Source organism: Manis javanica, chromosome 8, assembly GCF_040802235.1.
Source record: "Manis javanica isolate MJ-LG chromosome 8, MJ_LKY, whole genome shotgun sequence".
In the NCBI taxonomy this organism is placed as follows: Eukaryota; Metazoa; Chordata; class Mammalia; order Pholidota; family Manidae; genus Manis; species Manis javanica.
This window is the reverse complement of record NC_133163.1, coordinates 117,197,147-117,224,675: the sequence shown is the minus strand read 5'-3', so window position 1 is coordinate 117,224,675 and position 27,529 is coordinate 117,197,147. Positions and strand designations below refer to the sequence as shown.

General features: G+C 51.6%; 1 protein-coding gene across 3 annotated transcripts in view; it reads right to left on the bottom strand.

Moving 5' to 3' along the window:
* The window catches only part of CORO2B (coronin 2B), a 132,285-nt gene that overhangs the window by 10,341 nt on the left and 94,415 nt on the right, over window positions 1-27,529 (bottom strand). For 2 of the 3 annotated variants that reach the window (XM_017681201.3, XM_073212071.1), the window contains exons 3-7: window positions 14,025-14,141; window positions 2,600-2,749; window positions 1,745-1,909; window positions 611-727; window positions 386-490 (exon numbers count right to left, since the gene is read on the bottom strand). In XM_017681201.3, coding sequence (XP_017536690.1) covers window positions 386-490; window positions 611-727; window positions 1,745-1,909; window positions 2,600-2,749; window positions 14,025-14,141 — 654 coding nt within the window. The remainder of the gene's footprint in view (window positions 1-385; window positions 491-610; window positions 728-1,744; window positions 1,910-2,599; window positions 2,750-14,024; window positions 14,142-27,529) is intronic. The other variant, XM_073212072.1, reaches the window with a different exon arrangement.

Genomic DNA, 27,529 nt, shown 5'->3' with positions numbered 1-27,529 from the left:
GGACTTGCTGGGAGCAGTGTGGGGTGTGTGTGTGTATAAACAGCCTTTCTGACAAACACAGTCATGTCTGCCAAAGATCTCTTAGCAGGTACCTCAGATTCCATCACTAGTCAGTTTTACACACTTCAGGCTCTGATCCATACTCCAGTACAAAATCCCACTCCAATCCACCTCTGAAGTAGTTGTCAGTCATTGACACTTCAGTAAGAATTAGTGTCAGACTTGAGGGTAAGTTTCAGTGGAAGGGGGTGAGAGCCAGGCTAGGTCAGGGGAAGGCCAGAGAGGTGAGGCTGGCTCCTCTTAGGGGGGTATGGCAGGAGCAGGAGCACAGTGGAGGCAGGGGTCTCCCCTAGGCTGCCCCAGTCCCTCCCCCATCTTCTACTACCTTTCCAGCCAGGTAAAGCATATGAGTGTCAGCATCGTAGAAGGGGAACAGGAGGCCGGAGAGCCCATCAATTTCCTCTTCGATCAGAGGCATGGACAGGTCCTCCTGTGGGGAGGTGGCCAGTATCAGCCTATGTCCAGGCAGGGTGACACCTTACCTTCCCAAACCCCAGCAAGGCCCCCAAAGCTACATCCCTTGTCACCCTCCAGCCTTCCTGAGGCTCACCTGGTCCCAGAGGGCGATCTGTCTCGTGTTCCACCTGGAGACCCCTGTTGTGAGGAGCCGCTTCATGTTTCCCAGGAACACCACCCGGTTCACTCTGTGGTTTTTGCGGTCTGCCTCCTAGCAGAGGCAGAGTGAGCTGGAGAGCCAGGACCCCCTGGCACTAGGGTGCTGTAGCGGGCACAACAGTGGCCTCCAAAGGATATGTCCATATCTTAATCCATGGGACCTGTGAACACTTCCTTATTTGGAAAAGGGTCTCTGTAGATGTCATTTTAAGTTAAAACCTCAAGATGGGGGTCCTTAATCCCTCTGGAATATTCAGTTATTCATATGTATTCCTATATGTCATCATGAGTATCCTTACAAGAGATAAGCACAGGGAGAATCTGCAGGCACACAGCGGAGGTGATATGACCGTGGAGGCAGATGCTGGAGTGGTGTGGCGACAAGCCAAAGAAGCCAGCAGCTACCAGAAGCTGGAAGAGCAGAAGGATTCTCTCCCGGAGCCTCCAGAGAGGGTGCAGGCGCCCTGATTTTGAACTTCTTTGGCAGGAAGTAAGCCTCAAATTTCATCCAGATTTTCTGTCCCACCTAGCCCCATGACTGGCACCCAGGAGGTGCTCAAGAAATGTTAATTTCTTACTCCCAAATGGTATCTAATCCCTTCCTTATAGTCAAGACCCAGGAGACTCAAAGACCAAAATGAGCTCAGTTCACCGCCAACCTCCCCACTTGGAGCCGTTTCAAGAGCTGACACCTTGAGCCATTCCCCCAGGCCTATCCCATGCAGGTGGCTGGGCAGTGGGTCCAAAGCGCCCTGCTCCTGTGCCCATGATGGGGCTGGAGCAACACCCAGGATGCATGAGCTGAAGGGTGTCACCAGTTTGGCCCCCAGACAAGCCAGAAGAATCCCATCTGAGGAAAGGGGTGCAGTGGGGATGAGAAAGGGTGTGGAGACCCCTCTCTGTTAGAACAAGGCAATGTTCCTGTAAGCCAAGAAGGGCCCGGAACACATGGAGGTGCAGGCCAGATGTATGGGAGAAGGGAAGCTGGCACAGCCCTTCCCTTCAGGACTGAGAGCCACGCTCCAGGCTCCAGCACCTTCCCTTCCCCTCAAAAACTGTGGGGCTTCACCTGCAGTACACGGCCGGAACGGGGCTCAATCACACGCAGCTTCTTGTCCTTGCACGTGGTGGTGAGCAGGCTGCCGTCGGTGTTGAAGGACATGCAGAGGATCACATCCAAGTGGCAGTCGATCATCTTCACTGGCTCACCCACATCCAGGTTCCAGATGAGGACCTGCGGAAGGTGGAGACATGTGGGAGGTGGGGTGAGCCCTGTGGCTGGGGCATCTGCCCTGGGTCTGCCCCCAACAGCCCCGGGAGACCCCGAGCAGGGTCGGGCACACTGGGAGCAGCACAGTGCCATGGAGTTCTGTATCAAAGGCTGATGCATCCCTGTTACATAAATCTGCTGCTATCCTTGGGCAGATCTCAGCCCCGGCCTGGGCTCACTTTTGCTACTAGCAAGAAAGATAAATGTTCCTTGCCAGGCTTCTGTGGCCGGCATACCTCTTTGGGTGGCATGCCTGGGGGTAGGGGTTGGGGTTCCAATCTCTTCCCTCCAGCAGATTTGGTTGTTTCTTTATCCTACCAGGAGGGCAGCAGTCACTTCTAGGTTAAGAAGTGGCCAGGCAGAGGGTGTGGGCATGGAGTGGGCATTCTCCTCCAATCCATCCAGTCCAATCCTCCAATCTATAGCCACAAAAGGTAGTAAAGATGCTTCCAGCCTCTGAGGACCCCAGGAATGACAGGACACGCAGAAGATCCTACACAGTTGTGTGTAGCGAATGAATGAACAAACGTGGTAGTATTAGTGAATGTGTTCAGGGGAGTAGCAGTGCTTCCCACAGGCCCCCAAAGGTGTCCTTCTCTCTCTCTCCCCACTCCCTACTGGGCCAGCTCTGGCCACAGTTGTCCCCGTGCCCACCTTGTAGTCATAGCCGGCGCTGAATAGGATGTTGTTGGTGGTGGGGTGCCACTCGACCAGCCCCACGCGCCGGCTGTGCCCATGCAGCTCCAGGCGGGCCTCTGTCATGTTCCGCCTCAGCCCGCCCTCGGGGATCTCCCAGATCCGCACCTGCAGGGGGACAGAGGGCCTGGGCTGGGTGGGCAGGGCCAGGAGAAGCCCTGACAGCCCTCTCCCTGGACCCCAGGCTTTCAGAGGTCTGCCTGGTGGGGCACCGCCTGGCCAGGACAGAGAGGGAGACTGGCTGAGGCCTGGGGCATGGGCTCCAGGGCACGGTGGCAGAAGAAAGAGACCATCTCCTCTTGGCCTTTGGGAGGGTTTTCACTGAGAAGTCTTGGCCAACCTAGGTGACTATTATTGCTGGCGGCTGTTACTGTTATGGTCTAGCCAGGCCCAGAGGACCACACAACAAGCAGCTTTCGGCAAGTGTTACACTGAAAAGCCTAGCTGTTTCCCTTCCCACACCCAAGAGATCCGCCTTCAGCCCCAGCTCCCATGTTTGTGCCACACGGCTTTTTCCCCTACTCTGTCCCTCACCGAGGATGCGCACCTGAGCAGAGGGAATCCCATCTGGGGGGCTGGGAGGCCCAGATTCTCTCCTGAGAGGTGATGGACTAAGGGGCAGAGACTTAGATGTTGGAGCCTGAGTTGGGAGGATGGGCAGGGCTGTCTGCTGGCTTGGGATGCTGATAAAGAAGAAGAAAGTAGTGATCGTGAGGGAGGAGGATGGGACAGGTAGGGAGGTGCAGAGAAGAGACCATGTGGCCTCAGAGAGAGACTGAGCAGTTGCTCTGCAGTCTTTCACCCCCGCCTCCCATTATGTACATTAGCCATGCTGGGCTGGGCTTCTGTTTCTCAAGCCAAACATACTCTGTACAGTTCAACTGTTTCATCTATAAATGAGAGAGAAAAATCTTAGCCTTACCTTGTCTACTGGTAGAATAAAATGAGATACTGGTTGTAAAAGTTTGTGAACTACAAAGTGCCCTACTGCCCTACAGAACTACAATTCTTGTTATAATTGCTGTTATTATCATTACTAATGCTATTCATTATGAGCCAATGAGTTGGAGGGGAAAATGCACATGTGACTAAACTTAGGACACCCTTTTGAAAATCTGAACTCCACCCTTGCTAGTAAGAAGAAAAATGGGAAAAATAGCTTTGAGATACCATTTATAATCTTCTAAAATCGCCAACTGGGGAAAAAGAGTCAGTGCTGGCAAGCTTATATACTGGAACTTGTATATTCAATTGGCTTTGGTAGTATTATAAACCAGAGTAACTCTTTTGGAAGCAATTTGGCAATGGTTGGTACAAACCATAAAGACATTTATACTCTGTTCTTTGACCTAGTAATTTCACTCTGAAAATCCAGTATGAACAAAAATCTCCATGCATGAAGATGGTCATTGCAAGACAGAAAATTTAGAAACACTGTAAGTGACCAACAGTAGGGGAACAATTTAACATGTCAGATTAATCAAATATTAGCTATTTGATTATAATTCTGAAGCCGATGGATAAACATGGAAAGCATGTTAAAGAAAGTTAAAGGCAGTCCCAAGGTCAGGGGAGCAGGGCTGGGAACTGGGGGCCCCTAAGGGGATCCCCTTCCTGGTGCTTTCCTCTCAGACCACAGAAGGGAGCATTTCCCACACGTTTCCCTCAAAGACCCAGCTCTACACATGTACACCCAGGAGCAGGTAATAAAGGCAGGTTCAACCATGGATTTGGGGTCATCCTTAGGTACACCATTTTCTCAGTTTAAAGAACATTCTCTAGGAAGTTTTTAATTGGGGACAGTTTGAAATGTTTTCTTGTGCCCGCTGTAATCAGCTTCGGGTGCTCCAGCACTCCGTGAAAGCCCAACACTCTGTAACAGCTCTGTGTGGTGGTGGGGCTGGGGGTGAGGGGTGACATAAAGGAGCCCAGTAGGCCCCATGATCTTGTGACAGACCCTGCCCAAAGGCATTCAGAGATGAGTTCTGATCTGGAGTGGAGGGGAGGGTGAAGGGGCCATCAGGGTAGATGACTCAATAGTCACCAATAAGACACACATGTGCTAGAGGAAGGTGACCCTTGAAGAGGTGACTAATGCTTGGGTTAGAGACACACACACCCCACACATATCACACACATACAACACGCAAATGCCACACACACCACATTTCTTTCTTTTCTACCCAAAGGGATGCTATATGCATGTTCTTCTGCAACTTGCTTTACTCAGGTACCAGAGGGCATCTTTCTACCCCATTGCTAATGATCAACTTTATCTTTTAAGAGGCCAGAGGGAATCTGTTGTCACTGTGCTCTGACGAATTTAACGAACCTCTACTAATGGCCACCTGGGTTCTGCCCACTGTGTTCACTATTATAATTTATCCTCTGATGAACAGCTCGGTAGTGCAAGTTTGTGCATGGGTGTGACTATTCCTGTAGGACACATGCCTGGACATGTTTTACTTTTTTATAGTTACTGTAGAACTGTCCCCAAAAGCTGTCCCAGTTTCCACCACAGAGTCCAAGAGCACTTCTTTACCCACGTCTCTAAAACTATACCTTCAAAAAAAGACTTCCGCCCATCCTGTAGGTTGAAAATGCTGCTGAAATCACTGTTGTTTAGATCTGTGTTTCTTTGATTGTTTGAAATACCAGGTGTCTTTTTCTGTGTTTATTCACCACCCTTGTTTGCACATGACGAGGGAGCTTTAGATTTTGGACCCAAAGTGATGACATTTCAGGGGGCGGGATCAGGGGCCAGTGTGGAGGTATTTGGGGGCAGAGGATGCCGTCTACCATGCCTTGCACTATATCTTGAGGACAACAGATAAGTATGTATACACATGACCACCAGGGCATTTGGTGTGGCAGTGCGTCTGAGGCAGGAAAGTGGCCCCTGGCCTTTGAGATAGGTCTTTGAAACATAAAGTTGAGCCTCGTTCATTCCAAACACCCCTTAGGAGGCTGAACCTTGCTAGCCAATGGGATGGGCTCTGAGTGTCTCTCTCTCTCTTTCTCTCTCTCCGCTCTCCAGCAGCACACAGTGGGGCAGACAAGGCAGAGAAGCTGTAGGAACACAGAGCAGGAGGTGGGGTGGGGTGGCAGAGGGTCTAAGGTGAATCCAGTCTGGGGTGGGGGAGGGTCTGAGAAGAGCAGGGTTAGAAGACAGGATGACGACTCAAGTTTGAAAAGACAGCATGGGGCTATGGAGAAGGGCAAGGAGACAGAAAAATGGCCAGCCCGTGTGGGTTCAGGCATAGCAGGCGGGGACATTGAGGGCAGGTCAGCCTGGCTGGTGTGGAGCAGGCTGGCAGGTGGCAGAGGAGGTCAGAGGCCGGGTGTGTCACACCTGGTCACTGTGGCCCAGGGTTAAGTCCTAGGAAAACCTTTTCCCAGAAGAACCTACTTCCAGAGCAGCCAGCTAATTGAGGTGTCCCTGGGTAATGTCATGTCCTGGTTAAGGGAGAGACATGAGGGAAGCCATGAAGTGAGATCCACCCAGGCTCTGTTCCCAGTCACTAGCTGCACGATCTTGGACAAGCCAGTTAACCTCTCTGAGGTTCAGGCTTCTTGTCTAGACGATGAAAATAGACGTGTGTGCCTTATTATAAGTCAGTGGGTTAAACTAAGCCAGGCTCCAGTGTTCTTGTGAGACTGAGGCTTCCTAGCGGCAGGAGCTGATTTGTTGGGGTGACAGCTCTACCTATGAACTGTTAACCTGAAAAATAAAACAGTTCATTTACTAGCAAAAATCGGTTTATGTGCGAAAAGCAGAGATAGCAATCTGGGACATGCAACCTCCAGCAAAACCATAGGCATGTCCAGAGAACAAAGGAAAGCAAACTCTTAATAGAGCAGAAAGGGCTCCGTTAGGAGGGCTTGTCTAAGCAAAGTCCATTGGAGTAAACTGGAGTCCCACGTGTCACGATTCTCACTGGCTGAGTTCTGACAGTCTCTCACTGGCTGGGCTGTTGTGGAGAGGCAAAGGTGAAAACCTTTCTGCTGGGGAGTCAAATAGCTAAGGCAGTGTGGGCTGTCTCTTTGGGTGGGGTCTGACATTTACCAGGACTGGCAGGTGTGAGAGCTCCCCCTGCAGGCCTCCTGAGGCCATGTCAGCGAGGTTTCCCTTTGTTAATTTTTGCAGAACATTAGGGGCTAAGCCAAGGGGCCAGGGAGGGCAGGACCTATCTGTGCCCAGGCTCAGCCCTTGGACTGGATCCAAGTACCATGGAGTTAAGGGCTTCAAGGGAAAGCCCAAAGAGCTGTTTTCACCAGTAACTGTTAGATGTAGGGTTCCAGGCAGGACTTGGGGGACCCTGTTGAAAAATGTCCCACAGGGGGAAAGAGGTACCTTCCATTTGATACCAGCCATTCCCCCCCCGGGGCCCAGTTTTCTCATCGGTACATTGAGACAATATTGGTTAATCTTCCAAAGGTCTCTGCTTTTGACATCATTGAATGTACCACTTTGGGGAAGAGACTGGCTCTGTTTGACCCACAGCTACAGCTAACATGCTATAGGAGTTCAGAAGAGGAGCTGGGGTTCACAATGGGCTTAAGTGGCTGAAAAAGGAATTCCAGTCTCTTAGTAGTCCAGGGATTTGTTGGAAACGAAGAGTAGATGGGCGTGGGAGGAACACTGCAGATCTGCTGCTCTGGGAGGTTGCTTCAATTCAACAGGAAACCTAAGAAAGTCTGCCACACCAGATTTCTGGAAGGAAGGGGTGGGGAAAGGTGGTAAAAGCACTCTCTCCAGCAAACCAGCTGCGCCTGGGACTGTCCCTTTCTTAGGTCCCTGGGTCAGAGCCCTCTTTCACTCAGTTACCTTCAATCCAACGACATATGCCCCACCCCTCCCTGTGTCACACAAGCTAGATTCCTCTGCCTCAAGTAGCTCCCTTTTCGGGGAGACAGCAAACAGTGCAGACGAAGCTGAAGCAGGGCGGCCGATCAGGACGTTGTATAAAGCTACAAAACCAAGTGCCCCTGTGCTAAGGGGAGGGAGCAGCTGGTCAACAAAGCGAGAACCGTGCATCCGACAAGCTGTGTTCAAAGCAGGGCTCTGACCTCCTTGGCTGCCCAATCCCTTCTTTCTCTCCTGGACCTAAATTTGACAACCTGGGAAGGATATAGTCTCTTCTTGCGCTTATCTATTCCAGGAAGGAGCAGCTCCCTGGCCTCAGGGTCTAGAAATCACCCTTCTTGGGGGCACAGACAACCTGCCAGGCCTCCCAGTGGATGGTCAACATGCATACTGGAGTGGAGTCTTCTAAGTCACTGCCATACCTTCAGCGCAAGGAGCAGTGCCTGGCGCGCACTGGTTGAATGAACGAACCAATGGGAGAATCCTAGCTGAGAAGCCTCGCTACCATCAGCAGGTTCAGCGGTGTATCAGCCTGTGCCCTGAGGGGAGCGGACAAGCCCTCACTCCCGCTGGTGGTCAGCTGCGTAGATGCGAAGTCAGCCCTTTGATCCTGATTTAGAAGGGGGATTTTGGTGGGCGATTTCTCTCTTGGATTATGTGGCTCAGCATTCAGCTTAGACTTTTTTGGACACCAGTGATGGAAGGACTATTTTGAGGCTCAATGAGTACAGAATGAGATATAGTGGAAAGGGCACTGGGTCTTCGACTCCAGCTCTCCAGCCACTCCTCACCGGGGCATTTAAACTCTTTGTAGCCGTTAATATTTATGAAGTTCTTAGTAGACATGAAACACTTTTATGTTCAGTTCTGATTATGTGCTCAGCATGATCTCCATTTCACAGTAGGGCAACTGGTGCCCAGAAAGGTAAAGAAACTGGTCCAAGGTCACAGGTCTGAGAAGTGGCCAAGCCAGGATTTGAACCTAGGCCTATGGACTCCTAAGTCTGGCTGCTTAGTGACAGGGACACACTACCACTTTCTCTGCAGCAGCCGGGCTCGCTGGTGGGGCTCCAGTCAGGTCTCTGGCCTCTTGGGGCTACTGTCCTTCCTCTAAAAGGGATGTATTGCTCTGTTCCAGCTCCAAGAGATACTGGTTCTTGCATGTGTAGGAGGGCAGGGTGGTAGGTGGCTTCCGGCTGCTTACAGAAGGGCTGACATCCTGTCCATCCCACCCCCAGTGCCTCAGGGAGGGGCATCACTTCTGGGGGGTGGAAGGGGGGAGGGCAGCTGCAGGATGGAGCAGCAAAGGAATAGAAGGCAGAGGAAAGCTGCTGAGCTCAGCGCATCAGGGAGAGGGGCCTGCCTCCCTCTCCCCTGGGATCACACCCTGCCTCTCCTTGAGATGTCAGAAACCTCTCCCCTCTGCGGCTGCTGGCCCCCTGAGAGACGCTGGGAGCATGAGGCTTGCAAGCCCATGGTGCCCTTCCCTGCCGCCTGCCTGCCAGCCTCCCTCCCTAGCTGCAGCAGAAGCTATAAAAAGCACAGCCCTTCAACAATAGGTGACATCACCCAGCAGCGGAAAGAACTGGATTCTACCAGATGCCAGGGGGAGTTATGGTGCCCGCCCCTCCCTCAGGATGGGAGCCCCTTGGGAAAGGGCTTGGGTACGGTCCCCTGGAGCCCTGGAGGGATGGGCTCAAGCTCCTGAGGACCTCCTCACGGGCCGAGGGAGGGGAGGCTGATCCTGAGGGACTTGGGCATGGACTTCACTGGGCATTTTTCAGGGATGGGGGATATGGGAAAGGAGCTGGCGGTGGTGGAGGCGGGGTGGTCAAGAAGGGCTTGCTAGGTCCCCTCAGTGTTCTCTGAGTGTCCCAAGAGACAAGGAGTGGGTAGACACGGCCAGACCTGCTTCCAACAGCTTCTCTCTGGGCCCCTTCCAGCTGGTGTGGAGCACAGTGCCTGACACATAGTAGGTCTGCTGACTGACCACCTAGCCCTGGCTCTGCATGTTGCACTTGATACACATCAGTTGATCATCTGGGTTGGAGTGAGTTGAGGGAGGGTGTCTCAGTGGCCTGCCCCCGAGGTGCTCTGATGGAGGCAGGAGGGTCAGGCGGCACAGGCCTGGCAGTACTGACAGGCCTGGTCACCCCCCTTCAGGGCTGCAGGTGCCATTTCCCTCACATCCCACCCTTCCCAGCACCTGGCCAGGGATGTCTCCCCTCCCGGTGCCCTCAGTGCCTGGCACTGGCTTTGCACAGAGAAGATGCTAAAATGTAGAGATTGAGTGTGATGGATCTAAACCGTCAGCCCTCCATGGCTCTGAGCCTCGGTTTCCTCACCTATAAAACCAGAGTGGTTGGTGAGGTGCTAAAGAGTGCTGGTGGGGAGTCATGAGACCTGGGTGGGACAGGGGTGCCCTGTGTGACCTTGGGCAAGGCGCTGCCCCTTGGGCCTCAGGGTGCCCTTCCCCAGGAGAGGCTGGGCTCTGGTCACGGGGACTGGTGGCCCCATTGCCAAGGCCCTGCGGCTGCAGCTGAGGATGGGCCGAGACTGAGGGGCAGAGTGGGGCTCTGAGCTGCTGCTTCTGGGGCAGCTGGGGTCAGGCCTTGGTTCCTGTCTGATGCAGTCTCCTCTCTGCATCAGCAGCCCTAGGCCAGCCCCTCCTGCTTGGTATCCCCAAGCCCTGTGCCCTTTCTCTTCGTCCCTGAGCCCCCCGCCATACTCCTTCTCTTCACTGAGCCACACCCCAGGACTTGCCAGCTGGCCTGGGCCCCAACTCTTCCACAAAGCCACTGTGCCTCCTCCAGCCCCACTAGTTCCCCTTCCCTGATCCCTGGGAGTGGGCGGGGTCTCCTACACACCTGGCATATGCCCTGCTCTGCCCCTCAGGTCTCAGGCCCTCCACAGCTGTAGGCGCAGGGCCTTGGCAATGGAGCCAACCATCCTCGTGGCCGGAGCGCCTCTCCTGGGGAAGGGCACCCTGAGGCCCAAGGGGCAGCGCCTTTCCCAAGGTCGTGCAGGGCGTCCGTGCCCCACCCAGGTCTCCTGACTCCCCACCAGAGCTCTTTAGCACCTCACCAACAGCGCTGGTTTTACAGGTGAGGAACCTGCTCTGGCTTACACTCAGATGGCTGGAGAAGCACAGGTCTCACTTCAGAGTTCAGCCGCTCACCCTGGCTCCCCAGTCCTTCTCTCCCTGGTTCCTTCCATCTCTGCCACTTCTCTGGCCCACTCCCCTCCAAGGCCACCACCCGGGGCCTCCAGCTGCACCAGATCCTCTGTTTTCTAAGCATGCCACATGCACTCTGCTATGGTCTGAATGTTCGTGTTCCCCAAGTGTCCTATGTTGAAACCCTAACCCCTAAAGGGCTAGTATTAGGAGGTGATTAGGTCATGAAGGTGGAGCCCTCATGAATGGGACTAGTGTTCTTATAAAAGAGGCTTCCGGGATACCCCTCACTCCTCCCACCATGGGAGCATAACTGAGAAGACAGCCCTCACCCCACCAGGCTGGCACCCTGATCTTGGACTTCAGCCTCCAGAACTGTGAGCAATAAATGTCTGTTGCTTGTAAGCCACCCAGTCTGGGATTTTGTTACAGTGGCCCAAGCTGACTAGGACACACTCCCTGCAGGCCCTTGCCTAGGCCCTTCCCTGGGCTTCCTTTAATGCTCCCATGCCATCAAAGGCCTGCTTCTTTAGGGTCCAGCTCTCTCTAACCTCCTCTCCCCCACCTGCACCCCATCGGAACTGATTCCCCTCTCATCCTTGGGCACACAGCTCTCGGTTTGACTACCATGGCTGCAGTGACATGATTCTGCATTGCATTTAGGGCAGTAGCATGTGATCCGTGTGGTCCTGCACCTCTGCTGGTGGTATTTCCAGGGCAGGACAGACCAGCAGGCCTGGTGTTAGGCACAGACCTGTCAAGCCTCACAGCAACTGCCAAAGGGGTGGATCATTATTATTATTACTGTTGTAAAGAGAAAAAAAACAGGCTCAGAGAGGGTAAGTAACATGCCCCTGGTCACCCAGCTGGTAAACAGTGAAGCTGAGATTTAATCCTGGGTCCCCCAGATTCCACAGTCAAACTCCCTTTGAAGCCCAGTATCTGGGAGCATGGTCAGCACACTGCGGTCTTTCCATTGTTCTGTGCAAAACTAAAGAGGGACACTTGGCTTATGTGGCCAGAGCCAGGCCTTCCACTTTTCTTGAGCACACAGCATGGGCATCCGGTTTATTAGTGGGGGTCCTGGAGCATGAGCCACCTGACTTTCAGGTGAAGTAAGGTGCTGATGGCCAGGCAGTGGCCCTTCCACCCTCACCCCCAATCAGAGGTTTTGACCAGTGGTGTAGCCAGGGCAGCCAGCAACTCCGAGCAACTAGCTGACTGTCTGTTCCCTCACAGAGCTGGTCTCTGCTCATGTCTTCTCCAGATGGCTCCCGTGGTGAGACACAAGCACCAGGCAGGGCCTGCGGCTTCTAGCACAGACTGTCTGTGGATTTACGCCATGACAAGATTTTGTCGGGCAGGAAGAACATGGGCTTTGGAGCCAGCAGCCCTCTTTCCACTTGCTAGTTCTGTGACCTGCCCCCAATCCCTAGTGCCTGTCTCCTGAGGACTAATTAACTACACTGCAGCCGGAGTAGGTGCAGGGGCTGGTGTCAGGCAGCTCTGAGTTTCGGGTGTCTGCTTCCTGGTGGCTGCGGACAGTTGCTCGATTCCTCCGCAGGCAGGGCCAGAGCCGGCTGGGGTTGCCGGCACTCCTTCCTGGGCCTCCTATACCCTGAAAGGAAGGATGGGCAGCAGCTCCACCTGCTCTCTTTTCCACCAAGCCCAGCCCTCCCCTGCGCTGACCTCTGAGCCTCCAGCCCCCACCAGCTCCAGCTGCCTCCTTCTCAGCCTAGGAACAAACCAGCAACCTCCTTGCTCCCCCTGGGCCTCCCCACTTGTCCGGGGCTCCATCACCTCTTGCCTGTCCTCTGGTCTGCTTGTGCCCTGACCCCTGTCCCCAATTTGCGGAAGAAAGTAACCAAACCCGGTGAACTCTGTTCACCTGAAGCTCTCGCCCTCCCCGCCCACATGGGCCCTGTCTCACTGTCACAGATCTCAGGGTCCTTACGTTGACTCAGGACTTCCGCCTGCAGGAGCGGGTCAAGCCCACTCACTCCGCCATCCTAATTCCCCCCCCACCTCTCCCATTTATGAGGCACTGTGCCAGAGGACCTTCCCTCCAACTTTTTTAACTGATGGTGACTATTTATTGTGAAAATCTTCCTTTGGATAATTGATTAGTTGGGCTGTATTCATTCTTTCCTTCATTTGCTTGTTTTCCCATGCATCTATCTACCCATCCATGCATCTTCATCCAGCCATCGTTTCATTCATCTATCTACCTTTATCCACCCACTGAGTCATCTTTATCCATCCATCAATGTAGTCGGCCAACAGTCCATTCATCTATCTAGCCGTAGCCATCTGTCCAGCCATCCATTCACCGAAGCATCCCATCCAATACCTACGAAGCATTTAGTAGGTACTGGGCTCTGTGCTGGGTATTTGGGATTCATGGTCTGTGCTCTCAGGAGCTCACCATCTAGCCTGGGAAGACAGGCAACATGAGCTCCGTAGTTCTTTCCAGTTCCAGCCCTCTGGGAGTCTATGACCTGTACCCAGGCTACACCAGTGGGCAGCGGGCAGATGCATGCGGTCTGACTGAAAGGCTAATATTCCTTCACCCGGGAACCCCAGGAGCTGGGGCAGCCCTTCCTCACCAGCTCAGCTGAGGTCTGAAACCCCCTCTTGCTTCCAAGCTGGTGTGCGGACGGTGTTCAGCGTGACACATGGAGACTGCTGACTGCCTGACCCAGCTCCACCAGTGGAAATCGGCAGAGCCTGGGGAAAGGGTGGCCAGGAAGCAGCTTCTCTGTACCCTCTTCCCCCCCCATCCCTCTGCCTCCTGGCCGGCCTCTCTCCTTCCCTCTGTTTACTCCCTCATCCTAGTCTTCTCTCTTCCCATTAAGTCTGTGGGTCCCTGGACAAGTCGCAACAGTTCTCAGCCCACTGTCCTTCCCTGCAGCCACGACGAAACCAGACGGTACATTGGCCGTGCCCGGCCTGCAAGAGCAGCCTGCCCAAGGGGAGACCCCCAGGGCTCAGCCTGCCTTGCCCCTTCCTCCTTGTCCATATTTTTCCTCCTGCCTTCCTCTTTTTTGAGAACACAGATGAGTGCTGAATCACATTTTTCTAATGTTCACCTACAAAATCAATACTTCCAAACAAAATCATGCAAACGGCACGAGATCTGCCAAATATTCCATGGATTTGCCCCCTCAGTCCTTTTCCTAACCCTCTCCCCATCCTGGGCTAGCTGGAACGATGACAGAGAGGCAGAAAAGGAAAAGACAAGACAGGACCGAGAGGGGCGTTCCAGAAGGGAGGCCCCCAGGAGGCAGCGGGGAGGAGCCCACTGCGGGCCCACCCTCCTTGGGGGGCACCCCTCTGCTCACCGATGTGTCCTCCGAGCATGAGGCAATGATGTTGTCAATGAAGGGGTTCCACTTGATGTCCAGCACGTTGCCCTGGTGACCACAGACCTTGGGGTAGTTGGGCTCAATTCTGCCTGTCTGTTGAGGGGAAAGAATGAGAGAGAGAGAGAAGGGGATGAGTTCCACGGCCCTGGGTGGCCCTGAAAGGACAGTCTTTATTCTGGGCTTCTAAACTGGGCTGCAAGGTCCTTGAGGACCCACCAACGTCTTATTTGCCTTCACATTCTTGCATCCGGATGCGACAAACTTCTCTGTGGCTGTGTCCTCCCCAACACTGGACGGTGGTGGGGGAAGGGGGTACACAGCAGGCAGAATGATGGGGCGGGGCCGAGGTTGGTCCATGTGGCATCTTGTGCAAATTAGGAAAAGGTGTCCCTTCCTCAAATAAAAACATTGAAAGTTAAGATGCTATTATTCCGTGGACAACCAAAGCATGCTGGGCAGCAGCCTAGGCAGCACACACATCCAGGCACTGGGGTGCATGCACCTTCCCTGGCATCCAGCGTCCCTTGTCCTCAGGAACCATAGGCAGTGTGGGATCAGAAGGGTGCTCTTCCCTGCTGCTCCAGGAGCCGGCAGAGAGGCCTGCACCCCTGGGTACGCCTAAACACTGTCATGTAAGTTACTCTGCCTATGATGGGAACAGTGCCGCTCCCAGATGCGGCGTGCTTGGTCAATGTGCATCTTAAACATCTGCACACAGTGCCCTGTGGTTGAAAGCATAGTCTTGGGAGTCACCCAAGCTAGGGTTTGAATTACAGCTCTGTCACCTTTTAGCTGTGTGGCCTTGGGAAAGTCAATGAACTTCTCTAAGTCTCAATATATTCTTTTCTGAAATGAGGATAGCAGCACCTACCTCTTAGCATTGCTGTGATGATTGAATGAGCTACTGTGCTTAGCAGAGTGCTTAGTGTGGAGATTATCATCCCAATGAGTGCTCAGTATGTGACAGCAGTATTTTTATTGGAGAGGTCAGATAACATCTCTTCCAGGAAGTCTTCCCTGTTCTGTCAATGGGTTAAGAGCTTCTCCTCTGTGACTCACAGCATTCTGTGCTTCCCTCTATTATAGGCACCATCAAGGGGAACTGCAGTCTGTCTATTTATGAGCAACTGAGGACAGGGTCTGTGTCTTATCTCCGAGTCTCTAGTGCCTACAAGCCTGGCAAACAGTAGGTGGTAGGTTCATGACCTGAAAGACATCCTGCGAGGGAAATGAAGTCCACAAAAAATGGAATAAGGGACGTGGGGGTGGGGAGTAGGGAAAGGCAGGTCTGTGTTCAGTGGCTATGAAGGTAGCAGGGAAGGGAAGGAAAATGATAGGCAGAAGCTGTGTCTCCATCCCCCCATCTTTTTTCATACTAGCTGTTTGGGGCACCTGGAGGAAATAAGGAGGCTTTGTGCAGTCACTGCCCATCTGCTAACAGCAGTTAGGGTGTTAGAGGCACCTTAGGCAGGTCACACCTCTCCCCACTTTAGGTTCCTTGACTGAATAGTGAGGAAAAGAACCAGTGTCTGCCAAGCCCCTGGTACACGTGCCTTATGCTTCACCAGTGTGATGGGGCAAGAGTTATTTCAGGGTGTGTGTCCTGCTGTAACCTGTTCCCTACCCACTTCCTGCCTGCATCTCTAGCAGCTCATTGCCAGATCATTTGATTTTTTTTTTTTTTAATGAGACAGCGATGGCAGCATGGGTAGAGAAAAAAATAGAACTAAGGAAAGTGGCAGTGGTATGGAGGGTGAGGAATGAGGCAGAGAGGAAAAAGCCTCTGAGGTTACTAGGAGAACTTCACTGACACTACATTGTTGGAAAAATGAGAGAATGGAGGAAAAAGATTTGGGAGTATTCCTCTCAGGAATGGGATCCCTTTGACATTCTGAGAGAGGCGGTTAGAATTGGATTATCTTTTTCAATTATTTGTGGGTTGTTGGACTACATTTCTTTAAATGGGACTAAGCAGAGATTGAACCACCTGTGACCCTGGCACTTATTTGGGTTATATTACCTTTGTTAATGCTCATGATAACCTGGAGCATTAGGTATGAGGCAATTCAGGCCCAGAAATGTTAAGCAACTTGACCAGGGTTACCCAGCCGAAAGCAAAGCTTAGATTCCCATCTAAGGGTGACCCTCAAAGCTGAGCTTTTTGGACCCACTGCTCATTGTTGGCCAGCTGTGCTCCTCCAGTTCTGACTTCCATGGGCCATTCAGCGCAGCACTGTCTGCTTCCACAGCTTGTTTCCTCTCTGGAAGAGCCATTCCTTAAATCTAATCCCAAAGGCTGCATCTGAATGATCCCTGGGCAAAGCTGTCCGCACTAAGCTTTTGGCACCCAGCCCAGCCCAGCCCAGGCAAACCTGAGGGGCGCCAAATGAATCAATAGGTGGCCATAAGCAAAGAGCAGCTTCTGGACAGCAGCTTGTACGCGATTCGGTGGAGGGACAGGTTAAGCAACATCACTGGAATCTATTCAGAATGGAAAGGTCAGCGCCCTGCACTGGGAAGGGAATATGTCTTTTTAAAGCTGAGAATGGTCCTGATGTAATGTATGGTGCCAGGCAGACCTCTCTTTACACAATGTATGCATTCTCCGGCGGGGCAGTAATTATGATTTTGGTGACTGAATCACATTGTTGTTTATATGAATGGTGACCCCTACATTTGTGCAGTGCACAACCTGTTTGGTTATACATGGCAGCCCTGGAGAGATGGGCCTCCTTTCAACCTGGTAGTTCTGACTTTTCAGTGTTATATAGCAGGGGTCCACATAAAAGTTGACTTCAAAAATAAATCCTGCTGCTAAGGAGAGAAGCTTGAAAACCACTGTTCTATAGGGAAATCAAGCAAATTTAAAAAATACAATTATTAACTCGAGGAAAAAAAGTCGTAAAAGAAAGCTAATGTAAATCATGATGATAATGATTTATGTGCAATGTGTACATAGTTGAAATGATGAAAAGCTTGCGTATTTATTTAAACAAGAGCTTTGTTATAATACACTGGGAGGACAGAGGTAAGGAAAGTATGTGTGTGTAGTAAGAGGGGAGACAGAATGGAGGGCAGCCAGATGCTCAACTTCTGTAATAGGAAGTCACCAGTATCTAAGATTGAAAAAATATGGACATGGCAGTATAAGCATGTAATCAAGAAATGTGAGGAATCAGTGCAAAAACAAACAAACAAACAAACCAGCTGAAAGCCATGAAAATATCTACCTTTGGGAAGTAGGAAAGGCGGGTGTGCAGCACAGTGGGAGAGGAACTGAGGTTTTATGCAGTCCTGTGCTGGTAACTATTTAACAACTGGTTCTCTAGGGGGAAAAAGGCTCTAGTTAGTAGCATTTGACAGTTTGGGTGGTGTAAATATTCCTATCCTGGTTAATTCAAGTTATCAGGGTAATGTCACCGAAAGTAGAGTTAGAAGTGACTCACAACACACCATTGTACATCATTTCTACCATCTGCATATAATAGATGCGGATCACTTCAAGAGCACAGAATAATTAGGAAGTAATGAGTTTTTAGTATTTCATACCTCCATTTTTAATGTGATTTACTTAATTGAAAGTTTATGTAACTTAATTTCAATAATGGCCATATTTAACAACTAGGTGTCAAAACTCCTCAAAATCTGACAATAGGCTCTCATGAGCTAGTACGAACTGACGCCTGCTCTTGTAGCATTATAGGCCTTGTCATGCTATTTGACTTTATGAACTCTGGATAATTATTACTTTGACACAAAATCTAAAAATGTTAAGAACAAACAAAATTAACATTTGAGACACAAAAATTGAAGAACAAACAAAATACACATACCAGGTGTCCTAAAGGAAGTATATTCTGAAGTCTGAAAACACGTGAACAATCCCGTGCACAAATGCCTCTACTTTCTGTCCCAGGTTCTGTATGGGATGTGATTCGAGGCCAAGTTCAGACTGGTTCTTAAGGGCTACACAGTGCAGCCTTCTCTTGTACGCACTCTAGTACTCCTGGCGACACTGACAGCTATTATTAATGTGATACGTATTAATCAATTTAATCCTCATAACAATCTCATCTTACATCTGAGAAAACAGAGGTTTAGAGAGCTTCCAAGGAGTGGAGTCAAGATTTTCAGTGTTTCATAACTTCAGAGTCGCAATTGGGATGGTCAGCCCACAGAATTGCCCCAGCAGTGGGGTACCCAGGGCGCCTGGCGTCTAACCTGCCATCTGGTCCCTGAACTTCAATGGGAGCTCTGGCCTCAGCAGATCTGGGGCAGAGACCTTGCTGCACAGGATAAAGTGGGGAAGCCTGTTATTTGGAGTCTATAATCCTATAATTACTAGGGAAATCTTCATGCTGTTGGTGTGGGTCTTATCCTGGAAGCCTCCAGGGATAAATCCAGCCCCCTTCCATAGGGACAGGCCTTTAACACCAAATGCCGGATAGCAGCTGTTACACATCTTCAGTCTTTTCAAGGAGAAGCCTGGTGTTAGGGATTAGGTTGTACCTCAAATATACCTTATCTATCAAAAGACAGAGTTGGGAAGGGCTGGGACACAGGCCTCTCTCCAGGGCAGGAAGGAGTGAAGCAGGACAACCTTCCCACAGGTCTTTTTGACAGGGGATCTCAAAGACTTGTAAAAATTTCATAGCCTTTGACCAGTCATTTCTCTCTGGGAGTTTATCTCAGGGAAATGAACAGAGAGGCACACTAAGACATTCTCTGCTGTATTATTTATAATAGGGAATGATATAATAAAAGCCCAATGATGGGGTATTGCCAAAATGAGTTACAGTACACCAATATAATGGAATATGATGAGGTCATCTAAAATTGTGCTTTTCAAAGAATATTTAGTAATGTGGGAATTGCTCAAGATCTAATGTTTAGTGAAACAGTCAGAATCAAATTATATATATATACATATATATATATATATATGTATATATATATAAACACTCCTATCTATGAAGAAAAATAGAGTCTGTAGGAAAATACATCAGAATGGTAATAGTGGCCATCTTTGGCTAGTTGGATGTTCACGCTTTGCAAAGCTCCTACAATGAATAGTGACAATTTTTATTAAACGATAGATGTCATTAAAAATACACACACACACACACACACACAATAGCTTTAATTGAAAAATATTCCTTCTGGTTGTGGTCAAACAGGTCCTTAAGAAATGAGATGCAGTGTGGTGTCCACCAGATCGCATTTCAGATGCTTTTGTGGGACATGCATGTGTTTGCTCCTCTGGGCTTCTCCACTCCCTTCTTATCTTATGAATGGTTTGGGGGAAAATCAGACCCTTGAAATTGAATAAAACTGTATAATTCATTGAAAGCAGGTTTCAGAGAGAGAGAGAGAGAGAGAGAGAGAGAGAGAGAGAGTGTGTGTGTGTGTGTGTGTGTGTGTGTGTGTGTGTGTGTGTGTGTGTGTGGTGCACATGTGGGCAGCCAAGGCTGCGCCTCCCTTGGAAAGGCTGGAGGGTGCGGCTCACCCAGCAAGCTGCCCAGGGGAGCAGTGGGTGCTCTGGGCTTCAGTCCAGGCTTTATCTGAACCCAGTGAACTGAGTGGGCATGAGATTATTTTCAAAACAACCTGCATTGCAGCTTCAGCTTCCTAGAATTTCCCATCGCTGCAGAGCTGAATTTTGTACACAGAAGCAAATTGTTTTCTTACCTGGGGAATCAGCTTAGCGAGGCAGAAAGGACAGACTTGGAGCAGGAGGCAGGTTCGTAGGTCCGTTTCCGGGCACTCACCTCAGTGGCTGAGTGACCTTGAACATGGCCCCTAGTCTCGCTGGGATTCTCGGAGTCCTAGACCCTGGGCTAATGTCCTTCCTGCTTCTTCGTGGCTGCCCTTTTCACTACAGGAAGTAAGGTCTGCCTGCAACCCAAGTGCCTTGCTTCTGGCACAGCAGGACAGAATGAAGACATCCGCATCAAGTCCGCTGCGGGAAAGACCGCGGGCGGCAATACTGACAATGACGACGAGAAAGACAGTGATGGAGACCATTTACAAAGAACTAGGCCTTGTGCTAAGCAATGTATATACATTATTTCATCTAATTCTTGGAAGAATTCTATGAAGTTGCATTGACTCCTTATAACCCTCCTATCACAATCCATTTTATGGAGGAGAAAGCTGAGCTCTGGGCCACGGCTTGCCAAAGGAGGGGCAGTGGGGAAGCTAGGAGCTGGAATTTGCACTTGGTACTGTCTGGCCCTGAGGCACCTTGGCTTTGCTGCTCCTATTTCAGAATGTAGGTGGGACACTTGATGAGTTATGGGGAAAAGTGGTCATAAATCAGAAGTAGGACCTCAGAATTTCTTGTGGAGTTCTCAGAAGTGGTTGGCTGCAATTTTGCTGTGAAGTTCCTTCGACTTGCTCTGGGACCCTCCCTCCCTCAGTCTCTCCCCTCTCCCTAGTGGTTCCCAAACTTTGTTACATTTTAGAATCATCTGGGAAGTTTAAAAAATCCCAATGCCCAGGGTGCATCCTGTCTCAATTTAATCACAATGTCTGGAAGGGGGAACCAGGCATCAGTAATTTTTTTTAAAGATCCCCCAGTGATTGCAACTGGGCAACAGAGTTTGGGGACCAATATCCCAGAGGCTCCATATTCTACTGGGGCCTCAGGGAACCACCTGCAATATTCATGCAGTCCGAGACAGGGCCAGAGGCTGCCTGGCTGGTGGTGTGTGTGTGTGTGTGTATGTGTGTGTGTGTGTGTGTGTGTGTGAGAGAGAGAAATCAAAGAAGATTACTGCATATTTAAAACAGGCTCACTTCCAGAAACCACAGAGAACAGGAAGTTAACAGTCGCATCAGGTAATGTGCAATTTAAAGGGGGACCCAGGATGGCAGACAATGCTGAACGAGGAAGTGGGTGATCTAACAATGGAATCCCAAACCTCAGTGTGAGAGACACTGTTGGATGAGCCACCCCAGTATCCCACTAGCTCCTCCATGTGCTGCCCCATGCGTTCTAGACCATCCATTAGGCTGCTTGCAGTCTGCTTTCTCTCTCTCTCCTGGTTGGAAGTTGATATTAAATAAGAGAGAGAGAGAGAGAGAGTGAGAGAGAGAGAGAATCATTATAAAATGGGCCCCCTGGTCCTCCCCAGAGCCCTGGGCAAAGGTCAGGCCCTTGTGTCACAGCCCTGAGCCTGAAGGAGGCCTGCTCCCAACTCCTAGCCCTTAACATATATATTTTCTTAATTAATATTGCCCAGAATATAACACGTGACTTGACAAACAAGGAAATTTGCCCGTGGTCACACCACCCAGCGGCGACAGCCAGAACAAGTTTGTAAAGCTTCAAAGCTTTGGGTACCACCACGGCCTTCTTGGCGCAGGGAAGGTGGCGTCTCGTGCCTCTCAACAGTGTGTACCCCCATCCAGAGTGCAGGTGCCCCCACCCAGGATGTGTCCAATGTGCCAGTGGCTGTCTCCAGCACTCAGGTGCCTGCACACACCCTCACATACTTATACCCCCCTGCCCCCCACCCACACAAGCTTGTGTCCACGGCCACTTCTGCTCAGGCCTCTGAGTATTCTTCCCTCCCTGCCTCCTGATCAGAACATGCTGGTCTCGTGTTCCAACTTCAGGACCCTGATCTCTGTGCCCGTTAATCTAATAAATGAAAACTTTCAAGGAGGACCCTGGGGGATGTAACAGGTGAGTCAGTTTCTCTTGGCAGGTCATCTATGTTCATGCTGACGGGAGTCTTTTAGAGAAAGTCTTTTGGCCCAGAAGTACACTCTCCTAGATTTTCAGACTCGCAGGCAGTCTGCTGGGAGATCTATTTTGGGTGGAGGGCTTCATTCATGCTAGAGCTTCCAAGATTATTCTGCAGGATTTCTTAAGTGGATCCTTGCTTTGTCTCCTTGCCTCTGCTGTTCTCTCTGCTCTGCTCTCTGATTCATCTTACCTACCTTGCTTAATTTTCCTAGAGTACGCTGCTGTCATCACTTCCTCACTCTCAAATTTTTAATGACTCCCTATTGCCTAGATTCTATAAACCAAACTCTTTATCCAGACATCAGAGCTGTCACAGTCCCAGCTTGACCCAGCTTTGATGCACTCCCTCGCCCCACTGGCCATGCCACACCTGTGACTGGGCAAGCACCAACGCACCCGCCTCTGGGGCTCCCATCACCGACGTGAACTTTGGTTCCTGGTTCGTCCCAGCCACCAGGCTATGAGCATCACCAGGACAGTGACCTTAACCAAGGTGTCTCCAGGGCCTCACTCTGGGTCCAGCTCATAGTAGGAGCTCCAGCTGGGTGAATGACTGTCACCCTCTTTCCCACTCCTGGGTCTCTGCTCATGCTGTTCACAGCCCAGACACCCATACCCTTCATTGTGCTCACCCATGCTTGGCACCCAGAAAATATCAATGAGGGAATAGACAAATGCCCTCTCCCTTCCCCATGTGGGAGGGATTTCTGGATCCTTGGGTTGTTACCTTGAGAAATTCTAGATCTGAGGCTGAGCTTCAGGGTAGCGGGTAGACTCAGAGGCAAAGGGCAGAGTGTGTGATAAGGGCTGTGACTGCTCTAAAGTTAGTTACCCAGTCAGAGAGAAGGTCATGGTTAGACCTCAGAAAGCCTCCTAACTTCATAACTTCCTGTTTTGATTTTCCCCATTCTTTTATCTTTGTGTTTTTCAAGATGGAAAGCGTTTGCTGTTTTTTCCAGTTAAAATCCCTGGTGTGTATGAATGTGTGTCTGTCTGTGTGTGTGCTGGGGGAGGGGTGGGAACGGGCTCCTTTGGGGAGGGGGAGGTTTGTCTGGGGAAGAGCGGTAAGGAATTCTGTTTCTCTTGGTATTTCAGCTCTTGGAGATGCACTCAAGTCTCTCAGTCTCCAGAAACAAGAGGTGATAGGGCTGCCTTTGTCCTGGGCAGTGTGTGTCCTTCTGCAGACCTCGGGGTGGGGAGAAGTCAAAGGCTCCCTGGGCCTGGGAAAGGAAGACAGTGAGGAGAGTGTGTGCGCATGTGTCGGGAGGCGGCTGCCTGGGACTTCAGGGCACGTGCCTGGCCCTGCAGTTTCCTGGTTATTGACCCCTTTTGTAAAACCTCGAGGTGGAACCCAAAGTCAGGAACAGTGCCCAGGTCAGCTCTCTGCATTTTGGCCCAAACGCCTGGGAGTCTGCTGTGCCAGGAGCCATCTCAGGAGAAGCCCCATCAGACCTTGTTGTATTTTTCAGGGGCTGCTTCTAAGTGCGTAACAATCCCTCCTTCCATTTGCTGCCTGACCCGGGAAGGAGATGAGAAAGGGGGACCCTCTCACCTGAGGCCCTTCCTGTAACCTCCCTGGCAGTATGCAAGGAAACTCACTCAGGGTGATCACTGTTGCCACCCCCCTGGGTTTCAGGAGCCCGCTAAACCAGTTCCAGGGGGAAACGGCAATAGCCTGGGGGTCAGGGCACCTGGGCTGACCTCAGCCCTGCTGCTCTCTGCCACGTGGCCTGCAACAAGTCTCCACCTCTCTGGGCCTCAGTCTCTCCTTCTGAAAAGTGGAGACATCTTGGAGGGATGCAGAGTACAGATACGTGGTCCACTGGCCGCCCCTTGGACTTCCGTCTCTCGCGGGCATTGCTGATGGTTCAGAGTCCAAACTGAGCCCTGCGCTGCTCCTCTGTGATTAGAGCGGGCAGATGAACTGTCTGACTTACCCCCCGGGGCCATATGACCCTCTAAAGCTCTGGCAGCTCTTTGCTGAGCCTGAGATTCAGCACACCTCTGCATTCAGAGAGGGTTCCGGAGGACCCTGATAAATTAATCCCCCAAATGCCTTCACATCTGCCCCTTCCTCTCCAGACCCACTGGGTTCGTACTCCCGGAAGTACTCCAGCAGCCCTCCAATTGGCCTCCTTGGCACTTGGCTCTTCTCAAACCCTACTGTAACTGCCCCTTTCATTGTGCAACTCTTCCAGAATCTTCCATGGTTGTGACAGCTTGTGGGAATCTTGGCAGTTGGGCCTCCAAGCCACTTTTCTGATCGGGGAGACTCTTCTGCTGTTTGCTGTACTGATGGGATGCAGTGCCTCCCTCACCTTCCATCATGAGAGCTGACCAGAGGTCCTCCTACCCAGAGTCCTCTGCTGGCCAAGAAGGGGCATGTGACCAGGCTTAGCCAATCCGGCCCTCCCACCCAGGCTGGCCAAGGACTGATTCAACTGCCTGCTTGGGGCCCTCGGGAACGGATTTGGTGCTCACCTGTGTTCCAGGTCTACTTCTCCACCCCCCTCAGCCCCTTGAATCTGTGAAGGACCCAAATCCCTGTCTGTTTCAGACTGCCAGGGGTAACCAGGAATCCTGATGGAGTCATCTTCCTTGTTGCTTCCTGTCAGATCCCGCTGATCTGCTTGGCCTCTGAGGGACCCACACATCCTGATCCTACCCCAACCGCCCCTCCCTGGACCTGCCAGTTTGCTCAACTCTTGGAGCCACACTTCTCAGACTGCCAAGAGGCCCAGTTGAAATGTTATCTCAGGTCTTAACAAAATTCCGAAATCTCCCTAAATCCCATATTTTGTGACCACACCTTTTCTCAGACCACTCTCATTCTGGAAGAAACACAGAACGTTGCCAGATCCTGGGTGCCCTGCTCCATGGCCTGATCAGGGTGTTCCTCGCTGGCTCGGGAGAGGCTCACCCTCCCTCCCCACCTTCCTCAGGACACCATCCTTAGAAGGACCTGTCCCCCTGGGCCTCTGCAAGCCTTAACCATCATTCTAGAGCCACCCTGACTCTTGCTCCTGCCAAGACACCTTATCTGACTCCTCCACATCTTGTGATTTCCCATTTTCCTGAACTTACACAAGGCTTTCTCCCTGTAATCCACTATTTGTGATATTACTGGCTATCACCTACTGAGGCACCTTCCATGTGTTAGACTTTAAAGTAAATGTTATTTCAACTACTTACCACAATAACCTTATGAAGTACACATCACTCTGTCCATTTTACAGATGAGAAAATTGAAGCTAGGTGAGATTAATCAATACAATGGCAAGCGCAGGACACACGCTTCAGTCTGTGTGACTTCTGAATTAGAATGTAAACTGCATGAGGGGTGGTATTTGGTCTTGTCCCCCACTATAACCCCGGTGTCTGGAAAATGCCTGACTGATGGGAGACTCAGTAAACTTCTGTTGAATGAATTAATGATGCCATAAACTGTGGACCTAATCAGGTCAACTGTACAGTTGCAGGGATTGTGCACTGCACAACTCACCAGGGCACCGTTCGCATGGTGTACAGCCCTCTTTGGTGCTCTGGGCCTAACCATGATGCTGCCCTGCTTCTCAATTTAGCACTGCCTTGCACTATTTGCTATTCATGGGTGTTGGTTGTTTTACCCAGGAGGTCATCAGCACCTTTATCTTAAATGATAATCATGGGGGGTTCTCAGGAGAGTGTGGAACACAAGTGAAACCGAAGACATATAAGACGCGCTTCTTATGCTCTCTGGCCCCAAACACAATGTCAGTCTATATTCAGAATCATACGATTCCCCAAGGACATGGTGCCAGTTGCATGGGTGTTGTTTTTGCTGGCAGTGGGAACGGATCACAGGGCACCAGTCACACACCCCAGAGCTGGGCCACTCCTCTGCTACCCACCATCAGGAGCACCCACCTGCAGGGGGCCTGATGCCTAGCATCTCTCTTGCCAAGACTCAGCCCCGGGAAGCTGTGGAACCCGTGGGCAGGGCAGGGGGCCTCTGGCTCAGACCCGCAGCCTTGCTCCATCAGGACATCTAAGAGACCAGAGAATGGGCTATACCACCTCGGAGGCAATGGCCCTGGGGCAACAATGGCCTTGAAAACTCCCTTTACATGGAAAGTAAGCAGCCCCATTCTTGATGCCTACCCATCCCAAGCGTCCCCTCAGCTAACTCTGCTGAGGCTGGTGATCCTGGTGGGTGGGCGGTCAGAGATGGAACACGCGGCACTCCAGGCTCCTAAGAACCAGGGCCTAGTGCCGGCTCCGCTCATGCTGATGAATGGCCGAGCAAGTTCCTTCCTCCCTGGGCTTTGTTTCCTCATGAGACAAACATGTGCTCACGGGGCCCACTGCCTGGCACCAAATACGCACCCAATAAATATTACTTATTATCATCTGCAAAATGAGTCCCCACCAGCGCCTGTGCTCTGCACACCCCCAGGACCACCCTGGCCCCTCCTGTGCTCAGTATCTCGTGGCTCTGTTTCCCCACCTGATGGCGAGCTCTCCAAGGGTGGGGTGCATGTCAACATCTGCAACCCCAGGCCTCGCACAGCCCCGGGCGTACATGCTCAGAAGAGTCTGCAGAGCAGAGATGAAACCCCAGGGCCCTCCCAGCTCTGACAGTCTGTGATTATAAACTGAACCTCCACCCATCCGCTCATCGAACACAGACAAGGACCCTCCCTGGCTTGGCGCTGGCTGCCTGGAGATGAAATCCTCCCATGAATGTCAGCCTCGTGACATTCTGTCTATTGTCGTCACTGCCGTGTCCCCAACACCTGGCACACTGCTAAGCATATAGTAGGCTCTCAATAAACATTTATTGAATGAACATTATGAGTGAGAAGCATTTTTAGGGGCCCACTGCCCCCTCACTGGCCCAGAGGGCCAGGGCAGGGCCTGGCTCCTGTTGTCTGGCAGAGCCGGGCTGCCAGAGTGGGTGGGGTGGGGAACACATCCCCTGGCACTCCTACCCCCTGGCCTCGAGCCAGACCTATTATCTTTCTAGTGACCTGGTTACTTGGATTCTCAAATGGGACCCAGGCCCTGGCCTGAGTGTGTAGCGTCTGCGTGCCTGGCGATTCCCCACAGAGACCGTAGACCACTCCTCTGAGCATGGCCCTGGCTGCTGCACCTGTCACTCCCTGGGACACTCTTCACGGTTGCCCCGTGGCCCTGTGGCCACTGCTGGTGCTTCTGTGTGAGGAAAGGGAGAGGGCTCCCACTGGCACAGAAACTGGGGCTTCCTCGTCCCCCAGATCCTACGCTCAACGCTGTGGGGCCCTCAGCTCAGCAGTCTTCCCAGACGGGTAGGAAGGGGCTCTAACCCACATGGGGTTGTAGGATGAGCAAGTAGCTGGTGGCACGGGTGCTGCCGAGTCCCTCTTTTGGGGATGTCAAGTGCCCGTTAGGCCTTAGGAGGGGACAGTGGCACCTGGTGCAAAGGGGTGCTCTTATCAATCACAGAAGGGCCAGGTCAGACCTCTGGCCCAAGGCCCTGGGCCTCACAGGTCCCTAAGAGGCAGGGATTCCGACTGAGGCCTGGTGCCTGATTAGGAGGAATAGGGGCCCCTGCCTCCGGCCAGTCTCACGTCTTCCCACAGTTGCAGAGAACCTGTGGCCAGTTGAGCCAGAGGATCAGGGTCTGTTCTTGTCATGACAGTAGAGGGCACCTGGCCACCCACCATGGAAGCAGGAGGGAGGGGAGAAGGGTCAGGGGAGGGGAGGCGGC